At 40.9% G+C, this 20,531-nt stretch overlaps 1 protein-coding gene across 1 annotated transcript in view; it reads left to right on the plus strand.

Annotated features, from left to right (window-relative positions):
* The window catches only part of CNTNAP2 (contactin associated protein 2), a 2,262,889-nt gene that overhangs the window by 1,730,795 nt on the left and 511,563 nt on the right, over positions 1-20,531 (plus strand). Inside the window, exon 14 of the mRNA XM_015447321.4 lies at positions 2,479-2,635. Within this exon, the coding sequence (XP_015302807.3) occupies positions 2,479-2,635 (157 nt within the window). The remainder of the gene's footprint in view (positions 1-2,478; positions 2,636-20,531) is intronic.

Here is a 20,531-nt window from a genome sequence, read left to right on the forward strand (position 1 = left end):
ATCCCCATTCACACAAACCAGAAGCCTGGATTAATCCACAGCACTGCCTGCCCATCTTCTCTTCCAGCTAAATCCCCACAGTCCCAGCCAGTTATAATTCCTGAACCTTTTTTGTGTGTGTTTTCTCTTCTTCTCCATTTCTACTACTATTTTATTATTTATTTTCTCTATTAACATAGGAGCATCACATCTAGCCTCCCTGACTCCATTTTGCAGAAGTCTTTCTTTCATCCTCCTGTTGATCTTTTGAAACACAAATTTAATTATGCTAATTCCCTGCTTAAAATCCTTTACTAGTTTCCCATTATTTTCAGGATAGAGTTCAAACTTCTTAAATTGGGGGAAGATAAACATTGAAAAGAAAGGATAAACCAATGAAAAATAACTTCTTACTTGGACAAAGATATTTTGCAATGTGGCCCTCATCTGCTGTCTGTCTATCTCCTACTATCTACTACTGCTACTCTCAGCACATCTCTTCAACCCGATTCTACTACATATGAATATGGTCCTATATATATTTTCCAAATACAAGGTTACCTTTCTGTCTTTTTACATTGTGCTCCATTTGCCTAGGAGGCCTTACCTCTCTTACGTCCTTATTGATCTGTGTAATGCCTACTTGACCTTCAAGATGCAGCTCAACTATTTTGCCTCCTCTGGGAAACTTTCCTTTATGACTTCCTTTGCCTCCCCCACTCTCCTCTGTGTTCATAATCCTGATAAAACTGTTCTCCAATCTGTATCTTTTTCTTCCATTCTGTTGAGTTGCTTATAATGTTTGGCACTTGTGGGAACCCAATGGATGTTTGATGATTAGTGAATGAATGAGTGACTATTAGGCCAAATGATAAAGGAGAGTTGGGGGCTAATCTGCTGTGTGGTTAAAAGAACTACTTAACTCTTCTAGACCTAAACTTCTTTACCCATAAAATTAGGAGGTCCTACTCAAAAACAGTGAAAGTTTGTACTTGGCTCCAATGTTCTACGATCTCCATGACCGTTAGTTCACAAAAAAGCATGACCAGTCATGAAGTGAATTGTGTAGTGTAGAATCAATTCATGGCCCACACACCTTCATCGTAGACTGACCCCAACTTGGCTTCCAATTTACTAAATAGACTCCTAAATTACAGAAGTTTGAATGTAAAATTGTCTTCCAAGGAGAGAGGTACATATTCCCACAAGAAATCTTGAGCTTAACATTCCCACTGATTTTTTTTAATCAAATATTTCTATTATTGACATAAATTTACTTTTTTATGCTTATATTTGCATTTATATACATGTAAAATTGTGATATATACTTCTGAAAACTTGTCTAAGCCTAAAAGAGCCTTTTGAAGTATAGAATTAAAATCTTTTTTTAAAAGAAAAATTATTTCTGTAGGTTTTTGGGTAACAGCTAGTATTTGATTACATGAGTAAGTTCTTTAGTGGTGATTTCTGAGATTTTGGTGCACCCATCACCCAAGCAGTATATACTGAATCCAATTTGTAGTCTTTTATCCCTCACCCCCTTCCCACCCTTTCACCCTGAGTCCCAAAAGTCCTTGTATCATTCTTCTGCCTTTGCATCCTCATAGTTTAGCTCCCACTTATGAGTGAGAATACACAATGTTTGGTTTTCCATTCCTGAGTTACTTCACTTAGAATAATAATTTTCAGTCCCATCCAGGTTGCTGCAAATGCCATTAATTCATTTCTTTTTATGGCTGAGTAGTATTCCATCATATATGTTTGTGTGTGTGTGTGTCTGTGTGTATGAAACAGTTTCTTTATCCATTCATTGACTGATGGGCATTTAGGTTGGTTCCACAATTTTGCAATTGTGAATTGTGCTGCTGTAAACATATGTGTGCAAGTATCTTTTGAGTACGAAGACTTCTTTTCCTCTGGGTAGATATCCAGTAGTGGGATTGCTGGATCAAATGGTAGTTCTACTTTTAGCTCTTTAAGGAATCTCCACACTGTTTTCCATAGTGGTTGTACTAGTTTACATTCCCACCAGCAGGGTGGAAGTGTTCCCGTTTCACCACATCCACACCAACATATATTATTTTTTGATTTTTTGACTATGGCTTTTCCTGCAGGAATAAAGCAGTATCGCATTGTGGTTTTGATGTGCATTTCCCTGATCGTTAGGGATGTTGAGCATTTCTTCATATGTTTGTTGGCCTTTTGTAGATTTGATTTTGAGAATTTTCTATTCATAGCCTTAGCCCACTTTTTGATGGGATTGTTTTTTTCTTGAATTCGTTTGAGTTTGTTGTAGATTCTGGATATTAGTCCTTTGTCAGATGGATGCATTGTGAAGATTTTCTCCCACTCTGTGGGTTGTCTGAAATAAATTGACTTTTAAGACGGTTGAGTGAGGCGCAGACTATCAGAGTATTCCTGGGGAAGTGGGTGCAAGTGTGGCAGTATGATGACTGAACCCAGGTCTGTTTCTAAATGTGCCTTTCCCTTTTCTTGTAGATGGAAGCCCTTACACTTGGTGGGTTGGCAAAGCCAACGAGAAGCACTACTACTGGGGAGGTTCTGGGCCCGGAATCCAGAAATGTGCCTGCGGCATTGAACGCAACTGCACAGATCCCAAGTACTACTGTAACTGCGACGCAGACTACAAGCAGTGGTGAGTGCCTGCGGCCAGCACAGCCAGGTTCACCCTCCCAGTGTGCCTTTGTGTCCAACTTATGTGATAGAAGAAAGTTTGAAAAGTGCTATAATAACATGATAATAGGTTAGAAAGGTCTGGAACTAACCCAATTGACAAATGTCAGGAACATACTGAAAAATATAAAAGCAGAAAGAAGTCAGTGCGACAACGGTATGCATTTAGAAACAGACTGACACATAATTGATGTGTTCATATTTTATTCAGAGAGGAAAATAATGAGCCATGTTGTAGACAGTGATCTGCATTATAAAATGTGCTGTGTAACAATAGAGGGATGGCCGTGGGCGGGAAGCCAGTGTGCACGCCTGTGAGAGTGCACACGGTCAACAGCCTCCTGCAGGGAGCACAGCCACCTCCTGCAATGTTTGCGTTGGGGATCTGGATCGGAAAACCAGAAGAGAGAGAGAGAAGGGAAAAAAGAAAAAAACAGAAAAAATAATTCTGTGCTCTTGTCTTCTGTAAGTGCTTGCTTGTCTACTTTTCTTTCATACGTGGAATTGTTTATAACTCTGACACAAATCAGTTCAAGAAAGATCTATTTTGGGTCTCTTCCATCCCTTTGCTGGCTTTTGTTCTGCCCCGCAGTGAATGGCATGGGTCTGTGTCAGTAACAGATAAAGGGTAAGATCAGCTGCCGTTCTTCATGAAACAGAGAGGCCCCAGAAGTTTAGGTGGAAGATTATAAACCTAAGTGTGATTCTTTGCAGAAGCACGTATCCAGTGCCGGCTTTCTTCATTTTTAGACGTGTCGAGAGGTTCCATTTCTGCTTCTGGGCAGCTGTGCACATAACCAATCATGGTCATGAATTTCCCCATATGCCCAACCATGGTTGTCTTCAGTTCACTTATGTAGTTTGCTATTTACAAGGACAGTTTACAAGACAAATTCATTCCACCAGTTAACCAAAAACGAATCCTGAGAACATAACATTATATGAATTTCAGGTAGGATGTCTGCTTACTTTCTGAAAGTTATATTTCTTCTAGTAAATAAACTACAAAGGCTATTTAAATGGCTTAGAATGTGTGTGCATATGTATGTAAAATACTTATAAATGTCTATCATTAATCTTTAATTATGGATGATTGTAAAGAAGAGGCCATGATAATTTTTAATTTTATTTCTTTGAAAGATATATCTACACACAGACACACACACACTGTATACACAGATTGGAAGTTGGGAATGGAGTTAAAAGGGCATGGGCTTTGAAGTTAACCTTTCATTCATTCATTCATTCAGTAAGTCATCCAATCAGTCATTCATTCAACAAATATTGATCAAACACTTATGAGTCAGCAACTCTTCCAGGCACTGGGGATAAAACAGCAAATGCAAAGAACACGAATCTCTGTCCTGACTCACATTCTTGTTCTTGTTGCCTTGTATTACTAGTTGTGTGTTCTTAAGTCGGGCAGACCCTCTCCCATCCATTTATCTATCCAACATCAATTCCCTGCCTCTTCAGGAAGCTGACATTGGGTGGAGCCTCCCCAACCAGGAGAAGTGGGAACAGAGTCCCAGCTAGTTCATTGTCCAGGCAGCCCAGAGTGCCCTGCCACCATCACCTTGTTCTACCACAGAGGAGAGCAGAGGGATTCAGGAAGAGGAAGATCTAGTACCTGCACCTAAGTGAACTTCATTTTTATCAGACATCATGCTAAGTTCTAGGGATACAGTGATGAATAGAACATGCTCTTTGTCCTCAGGAGCTCCAAAACTAGTTGAAGGAAACATACACGTGCACACACAAATAGAAAACATAATGCAGTCAGTGCTCTGAGGAAGGTATGTGCAAGATACAACAAAAACTAATGGAAGTGGCTGGGCACGGTGGCTCACGCCTGTAATCCCAGCACCTTGGGAGGCCAAGGCAGGCGGATCACCTGAGGTCAGGAGTTCGAGACCAGCCTGCCCAATATAGTGAAACCCCATCTCTACTAAACATACAAAAAATTAGCTGGGCGTGGTGGTGGGCTCCTGTAATCCCAGATACTCGGGAGGCTGAGGCAGGAGAATCACTTGAACCCAGGAGGCGGAGCTTACAGTGAGCCAAGATCCGAGATCATGGCCCTGCACTCCAGCCTGGGTGACAAGACTGAAACTCCATCTCAAAAAAAAAAAAAAAAAAAAACTAATGGAAGAAATTTTCAGTCTAACTGAAGGAGTGAAGGAAGGAATCCATAAAGTCCTGAAGGAAGAGGCATAAACTTGAAAGACAAGGAAGAGCCAGGGCCCTGGGACACTCGTCCTTGCATGGTGGTCTTGGAGAAGAAGCATGACTGAGCTGGGCCAGGCTGGGGAGCTATCTGTGCAGTTGACAGTTTTGAAAACATTAAGTTTAAGGCACCAGCATGACATCTGTGTCTAAACCCTGAGGGCTATCATTAGTAGAATTACAGGTTGAAAACATAGATTTTTTTTTTTTTTTCTAGATCGAGTCTCACTCTATCACCCAGACTGGAGTGCAGTGGCACAATCTCAGCTCACTGCAACCTCTGCCTCCCCAGTTCAAGCAATTCTCATGCCTCTACTGGCACCTGCCACCACGCCCAGCTAATTTTTGTATTTTTAGTAGAGACGGGATTTCACCGTGTTGACCAGACTGGTCTTGAACTCCTGACCTCAAGTGATCCCCCCTCAGCCTCCCAAAGTGCTAGGATTACAGCTGTGAGCTGCTGTGCCTGGCCAAGATAGATTTTTTTTTTTTTTTTTTGAGACAAACTCTTGCTCTGTTGCCCGGGCTGGAGTGCAGTGGCGCAATCTCAGTGATTCTCCTGCTTCAGCCTCCCAAGTAGCTGGGACTACAGGTGCCTACCACCATGCCCAGCTAATTTTTGTATTTTTAGTAGAGTTGGGGTTTCACCATGTTGTCCAGGCTGGTCTTGAACTCCTGACGTCAAGTGATCCACCTGCCTCGGCCTCCCAAAGTGCTGGGATTATAGGCATGAGCCACCGCACCCAGCCCCAAGATACATTTTTAAAGATATATATTAGCCTCTGAAGCCACTTCAAAGAACATGTCTGAATTCATTTCACAGATTAGAAGACATCCCATTCCATCCTTACTCACTGACCTCGTCCTCTGGCAAGCTTCGACTGAGTTCTAACATTTCACAGTTACTCAGGGACTTGGTCCCTGCTGATGTCTTGCTGTCTTCTGGCTTAGTAGCAGCTAAGACATCCCACTTCTTTGCTTCTGTAAAGTTTGTCTAACATTTCATAATAAAGGCACTATAGCTTGAGCAAACTGAAAAGTATAATGAATATTTTTTATAATAAATAGCTCTGAAAATGGTCTTCCCTTTCTAGCACAAGAAAGAATGCTCTTGGAGGAATCTTCTTGGTCTTTGAATTCACCAGCACCTAGCAAAGGCCCTCCCTCCTATGTGGATGCTTTAGATATTTGGGAATGGATGGGGTTGCTTATAGAGACACTTTCTAAAGCTCTCAGAAGCAGTGAAGAGAGAGTTGAGCTTGAAGCAGGAAGACCTTACATCCAGGCCCAGATCTGTCACTTTTCGGGGAGGCTTTTAACCTCTCTGAAACTTAATTTATTATCTGTATAATAAAAATAAATCTTGGCAAATTTTTGTGATCATTAAGAATATAGGATATAAAAGCCTTCTATAAATTTTACTTTACGGGATAGTTATTTGCAATTCTATTGCATTCTTTTTTTAATTTATTTAATTAATTAATTTATTTATTTTGACACACAGTCGCTCTGTCAACCAGGCTGGGATACAGTAGTGTGATCTCCTCTCACTGCAACCTCTGCCCCCTAATCTCATGCCTCAGCCTCCCGAGTAGCTGGGATTACAGGCACGCACTACCATGCCTAGCTAATTTTTTTTTTTTTTTTGTATTTTTAGTAGAGATGGGGTTTCACCATGTTGGCCAGGCTGGCCTTGAACTCCTGACCTCAAGTGATGTACCCACTTGATATTTGCAATTCTATTGCATTCTTTTTTTTTTTTTTTTTGCATTTCTATTTGCAATTCTATTGCATTCTTTTTTAAATTTATTTAATTAATTAATTTATTTATTTTGACACACAGTCCCTCTGTCAACCAGGCTGGGATACAGTAGTGTGATCTGCTCTCACTGCAACCTCTGCCCCCTAGTCTCATGCCTCAGCCTCCCGAGTAGCTAGGATTACAGGCACTCACTACCATGCCTAGCTAATTTGTGTGTGTGTGTGTGTGTGTGTGTGTGTGTGTGTGTGTGTGTGTGTGTGTGTGTGTGTGTGTTTAGTAGAGATGGGGTTTCACCATGTTGGCCAGGCTGGCCTTGAACTCCTGACCTCAAGTGATGTACCCACTTCGGCCTCCCAAAGTGTTGAGATTACAGGCATGAGCCACCACAACTGGCCCTTATTGTAATTCTTAATGATTCCAATTGACTCTTAAATGAAAATAAATGAAAACAGAATGTGGAAAGCAGGCCCCTTCCTGCTCTTGACCTGCTGTGTCGTAGGTCTCAAGTCTAATTCCACAACGCCACATGCAGATGTTATGAAACAGGCTTTACTAGAGAAAGTTATAAATCAGGGATCATCAGAAGAAGAGCAGGTACAGGTCTCCAATCCCATCATCCCTCAGGGAGACGTGCTAGAGCCAGGCTATTCCGCTGAATGCCCCAAGGGCATTCGTTACCAGGAAACCCCTGCTTCTCTCACTTCTCACAAAGCCAAAATAATAGCAACTTTGTCAGTGGGGGAAAATCAGATGCATGGGGCACCAGGCAGTCTGAGCGTAGGTGCCTGCTGTTTACAAGTGTTGTCTGGGAGTCAGAGCCCCTCCAGGAACAGGGAGGAAGCCAGAGCCCCCTCTTGAAGCTGACTTTGGGTGTAACCTCTCTAACTAGGAGAAGTGAGGAACACTGTCCAGGCAACCTGGAGTGAAGTGTCACGATCATTGCTGTTCAGTTTTTTTGTTTGTTTCTTTCTCCAAACACAGAGAAGAGCTGGGAGATTAAGGGAAATAAAAATTTAGCACATACATCCAAATGAAACTCACATATGTTAAACCACATTTGTTATAATGTCAGGGTAAAAATAAAGGTTCTATTAAATCTCATGCTTTTAGATGCTCTGTCCAGATAAGAAAGCTATTTTCAATAATCTTAATCACAAAGCATCATCGGATTAAGATGAACTAAGACCAAAAGGAGTACGAAGTACCCGTGCCATTTCCTCTCCGTGTGATCTAAGTCAGGACATTTCACATCTTTGTTTTCTTATCAGCAAAATCGAGACAGATAGTATAGTACTTCCTAAGTCATACGAGGATTTTGGTAAATTGCTGTCATAAATGGATGTTTAAAATTACAGTAGGATATATTATTTTTATTATTATTTGAATGTTGAATGGAACCTTAGCTAAAAATTACTTTTAAATGTCTTAAATTACAGACGCATAAATTGGGGCCCTGAAAAATGTAAATTACTTTCTAAAAATTACATTAGAAATGAGGAGTATAGAGAAGACCAACGACACACATCTCCAAACACCCAGGCCACTGTTCTTCCACGATATGATCAGGGAAGATTTTTTTAAGATTGTTTTTATCTATCTTTTCAATGATTTCAGAATGTAATTTTTAACTAGCTTATATGTAAGCTTTTTAAAGCTTAAACCGCAGACCACATTATATGTTTTTTGCTAAGAACTCTAAAACTTAGATTGAATACTTATTCTTATTTACTGGTGTAAAATGCATAAAAATGGAGCCAGGATAAATGAGATTGTAGCTCAGAGCATGATTGGGTCTCACAAGGAAGCTGCAATGGCCTGTGAGTGCGATCACCATCTCGATAATTGCCTGATTATCTATGCTGTGAGAAGTTTTGCGCAGTTATTTCTGAGATTGAATGTAATTTAACATTTATGATTTACTATTCACAGCAATAGTAAATATTCCCACCTACAGTGCCAGAATTCTAATTACACGAGTCTTGGTCTCAGCTAAGTGGCCACTGCTGGGTAATTCCTGGTCTCTTGCAGCCTGACTCAATGAGCTAAATCATCGTATCTGAAATTAGCAATTCCAAAATGGCAATTCCAATATCAGGGAAAGAATTACCATTCATTGCGTGAGTACCCGTCTCTCATCGTAGAATTTCTGGATAGTTATGTCCTGGCCAAGATGAGCACATACATGGTGGAAAATAAGTGAACTGAAAAGCCATTAGCACAGTCTTTGTGTTACAATTAGTCAGCAGTTGCCACCTCAACATTAGAAAGGCCAGTCAAATACTAGCCATTGGGATCTCTTTCACTGACCCTAAATGGAATTGGCTTGTCTAACAGCCTTTTTCTTCCTGGGCCAAAAATAATCCATGACCAACTTTTGTAACAGCAGAGGGGAGTTAACTAAAAAAAAAAATCTCTTGAGTATTTCAAAGCTAGAAACATATTTATTTGATTGGGTCAACTTACTATGCAACACCTAATTTTGAGTATTTTTAAAGATAATCATTATAATTTTTTCCTTGTTTATAAGAAATTTGATTGAATCTTAGTGACTTTTTTCATGAAGTTTTAGACTGCTCTTTACTCAAAGTGCAATATTTATATGTGCATTCTCATTCGTCATGTTGTTTAAATAATAGTAGTTACATGTCAGCCACTGTTCATGTTTGTTTCACGTACTATGTCACTTAAACATCTCATTGACTCTATGACAGAGGTACTACATATTTTGTTTTTATTTTAGAAATGAGGTAATTAAGCCCCAGAGAGATTAATTTCTCCCCCAAGGTCATATAATAAAAAAGCAGTAGGGCAGAGATTCAAACTCAGGGCAAGCAGTTTTAGACTCATCCTTAGGAATTACACACCAAGACTGTATTAGCCTGTTCTCATGCTGCTAGTGAAGACACACCCGAGACTGGGTAATTTATAAAGGAAAGAGGCTTATTGGACTCACAGTTCCACATGGCTGAGGAGGCCTCACAATCATGGCAGAAGGCAGAGGGAAAAGTAAAGCCACGTCTTACATGGCTGTGGGCAAGAGAGCTTGTGCAGGGGAACTCCCATTTATAAAACCATCAGATCTCTTGAGACTTAGTCCCTACCAGGAGAACAGTATGGGGGAAACCACCCCCCTGATTCAATTATCTCCACCTGGTCCCGCCCTTGACATGTGGGGATTGTTACACCTCTAGGTGAGATTTGGGTGGGGACACAGCCAAACCATATCAAAGATATAAGCTCTGTATAAATTTTTAGCATATGTACTATATACAGCACAATTTCATTTTTTCCCAATTTTTTATTTACACATAAAATGAACTATCTTAACCATTTTTAATTTTACAATTCAATAGTATTAAATGCATTTATTTTGTTGGGCAGTCATCACCATCATCCATCTCCACAGCCATTTTTATCTAGCAAAACTGAAACGCTATACCCATTGAACAGTAATTCCCCATTCCCCTCTCCTCCTAGCCCCTGGCCAGTTAACCTTAAATAATGAGTTCAGAAAATGTGATTAAATATAGAGTTTATTCCAGCTCAAAGCCTGAGGAGAGCCACCAGGGAAACATCAACTCCAAGTGAATGGGTCAGCTTTCCAAAGTGGGGAAGTTAACGTTTCACTTACGTAGGCAGAGATAGAGAAGGTTAACAGGGTTACAACATTTTCCATATAAGGCCAGCACAGATGTTACAGTCATTTGGTTGGTTACAGTTTGCTATGTTCCAAGGAAGATTGCTTTAACATTCCATAAGGAGGGGTAATGGTCTCGAGGGGTCTTATTTCTGGAACCATTTGGTCTTTTCTAATCATTTACAGGACAGAAATGAGGAAGAGATTTAATCTATAATCAGAAAAGCAGAAGTTGCAGCTGCATGTTGCATGACTCAGGCCACATAACCACATTTCTCTCAAGGCTTAAAATAATTTAAACTTCCAACCATTTTAAGTTTGAATTATTTAATTTCACACCACTCTCATTCTATTTTCTGTCTCTATGATTTTGACTGCTCTAAGAACCTCATGTGAGTGAATCATACACTATTTGTCTTTTTGCGGTTGGCTTATTTCAACCTTAGTATAATGTCCTTAAGGTTCACCTATTTTGTAGCATGTATCAGAATTTTCCCTCTTTTTAAGAGGAAATAATATTCCATTGTACGGGTAGAATACATTTTGCTTCTTCATTTATTTGCCAAGGGGCACTTGGCTTATTTCCACATTTTAGAGACTATGAATAATGCTGCTATGAGCACGATGGTACGATTTCTTTTTAAATTCTACTTTTACTCACCTCTACAGTACTCCTGATTTGGTTTCTAAAAATCTCTTATTTTAATTTTATATTAAAAGTATTCATTATCACAAATACATTCAAATTCTTGTCTAAACGTGACCTGATTTCAAATCCTAGTCCTATTCCTTACCAGTTCAGTGACCTTCAGCAAGTTATAAAAGCTGTCAATGACTGTTTCCTTAACCACAGCATTTAAATGGCCCTCACAACTACCTCACATGGTAGAAGGGAAGTTTAAATGAGAGGCTACTCATAAGGGAGAAGGCACATCCATATTTCACTAGTAAATGCTCAAGAAATATTGATTCCAATTACACCCAAGCACACGCAGATAAGGGTTAGCTCGTGGGTTCCCGAGGAGCAGCCTCTTAGGTATTCAAGAACAACTCATCGGGCCCCTCCGTTCTGACCTTCTTGTCTGCATGCCTTGCTGCCACCCTGCTGCTGACACCGCCCTCCTGAGATCCTTATTCTGCCAGCTGCAGCTGTCTCAGCCTGTGACAGTCACTGATGCCCTTATGGAGAGGAGAGGGCCCCCCAGTCTACCTCGGTGCAGTGAAAACCAAGCTGTGACTCAGCAAGACTTGACAAGGACTGGAGCTAACACAGAGAAACCTGCAACTCCTTCCTGAAATAGACACTCTTCAAATCCAGGCAGGAACCCAGCCCCTGAGACCCTGCCAAGCTCCCAGTGAAGCCTCCCACGGGTCTCAACCCGGCTCCCGTTAATGAGGCTCCTCAGGTATGACTGGGCATTTGGATCCAAGCCAAATCTCCTCCAGGCCCCAGAGGAAGAAGAAGTTCTTCTTCATCCCAAGCACTACCTCAGTTCCTGCAGGAGGAACATTGGCTTCTCAGGCTGGTTGATAGCACAATCGTTAAATCCCTTAAGGATAAAATTGTCAGCTTAAGCCACAAAGGTCTGTGTCCATCACCTTGCCTGAATGGGAACATCGCTGTGGTCTGTTCTGGGACCCGGGTTTGTTGAGTGCATTTCTCCAAGCTAAGGTTCCAGTCTTCAGGGACACCTCCTGTAGGACAACAGTCTCATGCAATGTGTGCAGTAACAATATCAGTCCAGTTTTATTTCATGATGTCTCGTCAAAAGAGAGGAGAAGGTAAAGTCATCAAGCTCCTCTTTCTATGATTTCATGGGAGAAGAATCCAAGACAAAAATGTAACACATGTCCAAAGGATAAAAAGGAGCTTCTAGGGAGAAGCCAGTTTAAATCCAGATTTACTGGGGGAGGAAGGAACATCTCTCATATTGCTGGCACAAGGTCCTGCTAAATTTATAGTATTCAACGGAAAAATCACTTCACAAGGAATATTCCATTTTAATTCCTGCCCCCAAATTCAGGAGCCATATGGAAGTACTTGCCAGACATGTCCACAGATGAAAAGCCACAAAAGTGACCTCTCAGGAAATAGAGATTCTACTCTCAGTGACAACACTAGAAATCACTTTATAACCACTACTTCTATTCCACCTGCTCCCACCTTAGACAAACAAACACAGTTTTTACAGCTTCAGATTTTTAGGGCCCAACGACAGGGAGTTCAATGAAGGAAAGATAAAGAAACACGGACAATGGATATTTCACAAGAATTTCTGTTTCATAGGTTTAAAAAAGGTTTCTAACATCAGTCTGGAAAACAGAAACCTTAGTATGAGAGACAGGTCGCTCCAGGATAGCAGCTAGGAGTCTGGCTATAGAGTCAGACAATCTACGTTTATGTTTCTCTTCTAACACTCAGCCAGTTAGTAAGACTTGCCTGTGCCTCAGTTTTCTCTTATTTACAGTGGAGATGAAAAGAGCGTGTCTCCAGATATGATGTGAGAATCAGAAGACCCAAGCCAGCTGAGCATCATTCTCTGTCCTGTCAGTGGCAATGGGGCTGGAAGTATGCCCTTTAGCACAGTCTTGGTAGGAATGTAATACTGAGGTCACTTTTTTGAGGGCTATTTGGGAATTGCCATCAAAACTTGAACACTACATCCTTTGACTGAATTCTTCACCATAAGGCACGTACCATCTTAAAAAAAGACAAACAAGTATGTTCTAAAGTTGCGTATTCCATTTTTTGTAGCAGTCAAAACAAAACAAAATAACGTGTAGACAGCAGAAATGTCCATTAATAGAGTTTTGGAAAATGATATCAGACTGGCCAAGGAATGAAGTAGATACATAAACACTTGCACAGAAAGATGGCCAAGATGGAAGTGAAAAAAGCAAGTTGACAAATAGCAGGTATTATATGAGTCTGGTGTTTCTTTAAAAAAATATGTATATATATTTAGGCTGCGCGCAGTAGCTCACGCCTGTAATCCCAGCACTTTGGGAGGCCAAGGCGGGCAGATCACCCGAGGTCAGGAGTTTGAGACTAGCCTGGCCAACATGGTGAAACCCTATCTCTACTAAAACTACAAAATTAATCGGGCATAGTGGCACATGCCTGTAATCCCAGCTACTCGGGAGGCTGAGGCAGGAGAATCGCTTGAACCTGGTAGTCCAGCTACTCAGGAGGCTGAGGAAGGAGAATCACTTGAACCCAGGAGGTGGAGGTTGTAGTGAGCCGAGATTGCACCATTGCATTCCGGCCTGGGCAACAAGAGCAAAATTCTATCTGACAAAAAAAAAAAAAAAATATATATATATATATATATATATATATACACACACACACACACATATATATATATTTTTTTTTTTGAGACAGGGCCTCACTGTGTTGCCCCAGCTGAAATACAGTGGCATGATCTTGGCTCACTGCAGCCTTGACCTCCCCAGGCTCAGGTGAGCCTCCCACTTCAGCCTCCCAAGTAGCTGGTACTACAGGCACACACCACCACACCTGGCTAATTTTTTGCATTTATTGTACAGGTGGGGGTCTTGCCATTTTGCCCAGGCTCGTCTCAAACACCTGAGTTCAAGCAATCCACCGTCTTGGCCTCCCAAAATGCTGGGATTACAGTTGTGAACCACCGTGTCCAGCCTGGCATTTCTCTATTGTGTGTAAATCCATAACCTTTATATATGCATATATAATTTCTAGAAAATCTACAAAAGAAACTAACAATTATTATTAACACAATAGATTAAGGATGTGGGACTTTATGGAGGACCTGGCTTGTCCCATTATATATCTTATAAGCTTTTTGAATTTTTTGACATGAACACATTTAACCTGATCAATTTGAGTATTTAAAAATAGTTTAAAAATTAAAATAAAAAATAAGAATCCTAGCCAGCATCCCAGTACATAACAAAACAATATTAAATTCTTATTTTAAGAAAAATCAGAACAAAGACTAATTTTCATCATCAACAACGAAACCAAAAAGAAAAGGCATCTTACTGGTTCCGCTGGGCCCAATATTGGAAGGAATTTCTCTGCAAGCCTGGAGAATTTCTCTGCTCAGTGGGCGCCAGGAAACTGAGAACATTCATACCGTTAGCCTTATAACCACATGCAAAACAAAATAGTTTTTTCATTGATCTGAATTACATGGAACTCATGTTTGTGCTTTTAAATCTTTTGGAATCCTTCTGGGAAGCAATCGTTGACATCCCAATACTCAGTGGTCTTATTCGTGCATATTATAGGAATATGATATTATGAGGAGTACCGGTATCAGTTATGAGTAATACTCTTCTGGTTGCTAAACTGACCAGAAAGATTGTTGATGTTCAAATAAATGTGTGTGTATGTGCATGCCTGTGTGTGTGTATAAAATGTTAAAATGGACAGCTATCAATTTATTTCCTTTCTGGATACATAAATGGAGATGCCCTCCTGAGCTCATGAAGGCCATTTTCATTAAGTTAAGCTTTGTTCATTTTCACTGAGCAAAGCTTTGTTTAAAAAAAAAAGATACTGCTTTACCAGTGATCTGGGGGTGGGGGGGAAGACAAAAAAAAAAGGAAACTCTTCATTTTAATCCTATTTAGCCCCAAAGCATGTGTTTCAGTATTAGAGTACAGCCAGGGTAGTTTTCAAAAGGGTTACACCATCCCATGTACGCTGCTCCTTATACTTACTCCGCTGTGGTTTACTTGGCAGATTTGAGCTACACTGAAGTTGCATCTTAACAGGAGATTCCTAGAGTGTCTAACAGCTCAACTCTTTTAGAAGTGTAACTACTTTTTAATATGTGGGTCAGGGTTAAAAGCCTCAGGCAAAGGCTTCTGCTCTCTTTCATTAGGAATTTACCGTGGGGATGAACTAAAAAAACTTCAGGAGACTCATCCAGGCAGGTCCCAGATGGCTCAAATTGCAACGCTACCTGGAAAGCTACCGTGTTTCTGCAGCCCTGTGAGTGAAACACCTATTATTGGCAATGGGGATAGGGAAATGTCCTGTCTCTCTCAGTTCCCCAAAGAAGCATAAAAATGATGTATTATATACTGTCTCAGGGACATTTTGGTGCCAACCCACTTGGCACGGCATAGAATCCTCCTGTCACCTCATGGATTGTATCATGACAGAAAGGTAATTGGGCGCCAGAGAAGATGTCAGCAGAGTGTCAATATGCCTTGACCACTGCCCCCCAATAATATTGATGACAGCAAAGAGAGAGATTAATCAGGTGTGATCCTGTCAAATGTTCAGAGTGTGCTGTGGATTCTAGAAATAAATATAGCCTACCAACAAAATGTTAAATGGACTTAAACAAAATAGATTATTTAGTCATTTTGAGAAAAGCAGAACTAAGGTTCAAAAGAACTTTTTTTTCCTGAAGAAAAATACAGTGTATTTCCCATTAGCATTTCCCTCCACATGCTTGAAAAAGAGGGAGAGCTGTTATGTTTTCTGGAAAAAAAAAAATTGCATTCTGCGCAAAAATCAATCATGAAAAACAAGATCAAATTAAAAGGGAGGTCATGGAATCGAAAGAAAAGTGCAGATGCAGCAGTTGTGAAGCACGCTATAATTGTGGACCTATTTGTTTATTTATTCTGTGTCCCACCGAAAGTTCAACTTCCTGACACCTGGAGCTCACCCTCACACCCTCCCTACCAGGCCAGCCACCTCCTCCCATTACCCCCTCTTGATATGAATGAGGCTCGTCCACTTGCAGTTTCCCACGTGTAAAACCCCATTGCCTTATGAACTATCAGTTGATCACCATTTTCCATACATAGATTCTGTCACCCCTGGGCCTTTCACAGACACCTGACTATCTGTGACCACTGCCTTTCTCCTAGTTCTAAATCTAAGCCATGATATTGAAACAATCTTCCAAAATAACTTCCAGCCTTAAAACTCGCTTCTATCCTACAACTACGTCTATAACTGTGGCCATCACTGGCTTCACATTAGAATCACCTGGAAAACTTAAACTATTACTATCATTAGGCCCTGCCTCAGACTAATTAAATCAAAATCTCTGGAGATTATTGTTGGCCATCTTTGATTTTGCAATTTCCTGAGGTTTCTAACGTGTAGCCAAGGTTCAAAACCATTGATATAGGGCTAGGTTAAGCTGCACGTAGCAGAAAAATAAATAAACAATAGTGCTTAAACAAGATGAAAGTTAGTTCCCATGTATGTAAAGGTAGCCAAGGATCCTTCCAGCTCTCTGTTCTGGTGTTACTCAGATTTGACATCCTCCTCAGGATCCAACACAGGTTCTAGAGCTCCAGCCATTATGTTTCCATTCCAGGCAGAAGGTAGAAAAGGGAGGAAAGAGAGCATGTCTTTTCCTTCCAAGAATGACTTTACATACCACTTCCATGTACATATCATTGGCTGGAACCTTCGTTAAACAACCACAACTAGCAGCAATGATGGCTGGGTTCTGTAGCCTTTAAGAATATGCCTTCCTACAAATGAGCATTCTGTGACCAAGGAAGAAGAGGAAAATGAGCATTAAGGGGCAACGAAGAGCCTCTGTCGGAAGTGTTCATTCTTCCAAGGGACCCTGCTAGTATCCTGTTCACACCTACAGTAGGTCCCTGTGATCTCCAGAATAAAGTCCAGACTCCTGTAGTGACTAGGCAGTTCCAGAGTCCCTCCTCACCTTGCATTCTCTACTTTACCTCACTCACACTGGGGCCGTTGTAAGGATATTTGTATTTTCTCATTGCTGGTCCTTTACCTACGCCTAAAATAACTCTTCACATATCTGCGTTTTCAACATCATCTGCTTCTGCAGAACCAGCGCCAATGCTGCTTCCCGAGGAGACCCCCTGCCTTCGTCCACACCGCTAATGTCTAGCAAAAGTCCATGCCTTCAAGTCTTGTTTCCTGAGGGTCTCAACGCAAATTACATTTATTTTAAAGTTATTTTCTGTCTTATCTGCAATTAGATGCCTGAGTATCTGACTTCTCTCTCAAATTACAAGCTTCAGGAGGTCAAGCACCATACCTCATGTGTATTATAAGTCATTCATGCCTGTCACTTAGCAGCTACTCAACATCTGTGTGCAATGTAAGCCAAATTTGTAGCACTTTAGAGAATCCGGGTTTTTTTGTATGTATTTATAAACTTTCTTTTCGCGTTGAGTCATAAACCCACATAGACATACACTCATCTCTGCTTTAGCCTTTGTAGATGGTTTGAGTTCACACAGCACAAATTGGAAAGTTACTTTATACTCAATAGTGAGGTAAATCATCCAAGTCAGTTTTTAAAAAGACAATAGGTGTGTACTAATACGTATGTCCGTACTCACATAGACATTGACACATGTATGCATGTATATTACATGTACCTCCTACCTTACTAAATGTGATATATAATGACTTTATTAATTTTTTTGGAAGCATGCTAGCTGTCTTAGGCTATTTTAATGCCCAGTATTAAGGTGAAATAAATTACTATCTTTTTTCATCAGGACTAGAGGAGAGAAAAAATAAACAAAAACCTATCCTTATGCAGGAGGAAAACTTCTAAAGACAGAAATACAGGATGTTTGGAAATGACCGTCTGTGAGGATATTTACCCACTTGTCCCTGTCAGCCCTGGGAAGCGTGTGTCTTTACCTTAGGTTACTGTATTCAGCGGAACAATGGCCCCTAAGATGTTAACATTCTCATTCCCAGAACCTGTGAATGTCCTACTTCACATGGCAGAAGGGACTTTGCAGATGTAGTTCAGGGTACAGACTTTGAGATGGGGAGAACTCAGTGGGTGCCCAGTCTAAGCACATGACTTCTTAAAAGTGGGAAAAGACCCTGTCCCGGCTGTGATCCGAAAGAAATGTGATGACAGAAGAAGGCTCAGAGAGATGCTGTATTGCTAGCTTTGGAGGTGGAGGAAGAAATCCATGAACCAAGACAGAAAGGCATCCTATAGAGGCTGAAAGAGATAAGGAAATTGACTTTCAGAGAGGATCCAGAAAGGAACACAGGCCAGTCTGGAACTCCTGGGCTCAAGTGATTCACCCACCTCAGCCTCCTAAAGTGCTGGGATTATAGGCATGACCCACCATGCCCAGCCATATATGTATTGTTTTAAGCTACTTCATTGGTGGTAATTTGCTAGGCAGCAATAAAAAATTAAGTTTCCTTCCTACTGTGTTGATGTCATCAAAAAGAGCCCGTAAAGTTTTATTTTTTCCTCTCACATTGGTATAGAGTGAAAGTTCACTAGTAGAACAGCTTTGCAGAGACCTTAAAAAGTAAGTCTTGACCGGGCTTGGTGGCTCATGCCTGTAATCCCAGCACTTTGGGAGGCCGAGGTGGGCAGATCATGAGGTCAGGGGTTCGAGACCAGCCCGAACAACATGGTAAAACCCGTCTGTAGTAAAAATACAAAAATTAGCTGGGCATGGTGGCACATGCCTGTAATCCCAGCCACTCAGGAGACTGAGGCAGGAGAATTGCTTGAACCTGGGAGGTGGAGGTTGCAATGAGCCGAGATGGTGCCACTGCACTCCAGCCTGGGTGACAGAGGGAGACTCTGTCTCAAAAAAAATACATAAAAGTATATCTCTGAAAGCGATTTTATGGCCAACACCCTGTTTCCCTGTCTGTCCGTCACTTGCTGATGCTGAGAGCTTCCAGCCTGTCAGGAGGATGTGCAGGGCCTTCCCTCATCGATAACCAGCTCTGCCAGTGAGGACTGGTTGTCTGTGCCTTCCTGTGATCAGGTCTCCTTCAAGTAGATGATTATATAGTAGTTGGCAGGAATTTTTAAAACTCAGGAACATTCATTTATACATCCAATCATTCAGCTCGTGTCTGAGTCCCTGCTATATATCAGGCACAGTCAGACTATCTGGCAGTCCTTGGAAACACAGAGTGGGTGGGTAGTTTTAAGTCATATGCCTCCTACTGAAAGACAGATTTAAGAACATGTCTTCATGGTCCGTACAACATTACAATTTCACATATATGGTCCTGCTCCTGTCTTTTTTGTTTTTTTTTTTTTTTTTTTTTTTTTTTTTGAAATACAGTCTCACTCTGTCTCCCAGGCTGGAATGCAGTGGTGTGATCTCAGCTCACTGCAACCTCCGCCTCCCAGGTTCAAGCGATGCTCTTGCCTCAGCCTCCCAAGTAGCTGGGACTACAGGCGCGTGCCCCACGCCTGGCTAATTTTTTGTATTTTTAGTAGAGATGGGGTTTCACCGTGTTAGCCAAGATGGTCTTGATCTGCTGACCTTGTGATCTGCCTGCCTCGGCGTACCAAAGTGCTGAGATTACAGGCGTGAGCCACCGCGCCCTGCCTCCTGTCTTTTTTTTTTTTTTTTTAACAGACAGGCAGAGAAATGATTAGGTAATGAAGACTTTATTTATTTGTTATTTTCATAATAATGAATTAAAGAGGATCTTATGAACATTCTGACCTTTCCCATTGTAACAACCTCATTTATGGCAGATGCCATTTGCCTGCCTTCCACACCATACTTAATCTGGCCTCAGTCTGTATCTGTGGTGTGTTAATCTCCTCATGATCCAGATAACCTCTTCTCCATTAACAGTGGGGTTTCATAGCTAGGACAGTGCCTGAAAAATAGTAAGCATTATTATTTTCTATTATTATTTAGGAGATGTTTTGGGCAGCTTACTGCATTGCATAGAAGCTGTCTCATTTCCTAGGGACTTTGATGCAATAGTCAATTGTAAAATAGACTTTTCTAACGACACTCATTTCATCCATTCATTTAAACACCTAATTTTTTAGTTCCTGTTCTGCACAAGGTAGTCTGCTAGGACTAATGACAATAATAGATGAAGGCTACCTCTGCTGTTATAAGCTTTAGGGCTTTGAGAAGTTACTTAACTTTTCTCACCTCAGTTTCTTCATCTTTAAAATGAGAATAGTAATATTACTGACCTTGTGAAGATTCCTGTGTTTATGCAATATGGGTATTATTTTCTCAGGCCTTTGTATTTCAGAAGTTTATAAGCCTCATAAACAGGAGCAGGGGATCAAATAGACAAGGAAAGAGGCAAATCTATTTAACAAACATGTATTAAGTGCTTACTATGCACAAAGGTAGAATATCAATATGGGGGGGAATTCAATGGTGAGTAATGCTAAGACATGTGGTGGGATTTTAGAGCACACATTATACAAATCAAAGAGAACTTGTGAATCCCTCTAAGAACCCTAGTGA

Source organism: Macaca fascicularis, chromosome 3 (assembly GCF_037993035.2).
Source record: "Macaca fascicularis isolate 582-1 chromosome 3, T2T-MFA8v1.1".
NCBI classification, from domain to species: domain Eukaryota; kingdom Metazoa; phylum Chordata; class Mammalia; order Primates; family Cercopithecidae; genus Macaca; species Macaca fascicularis.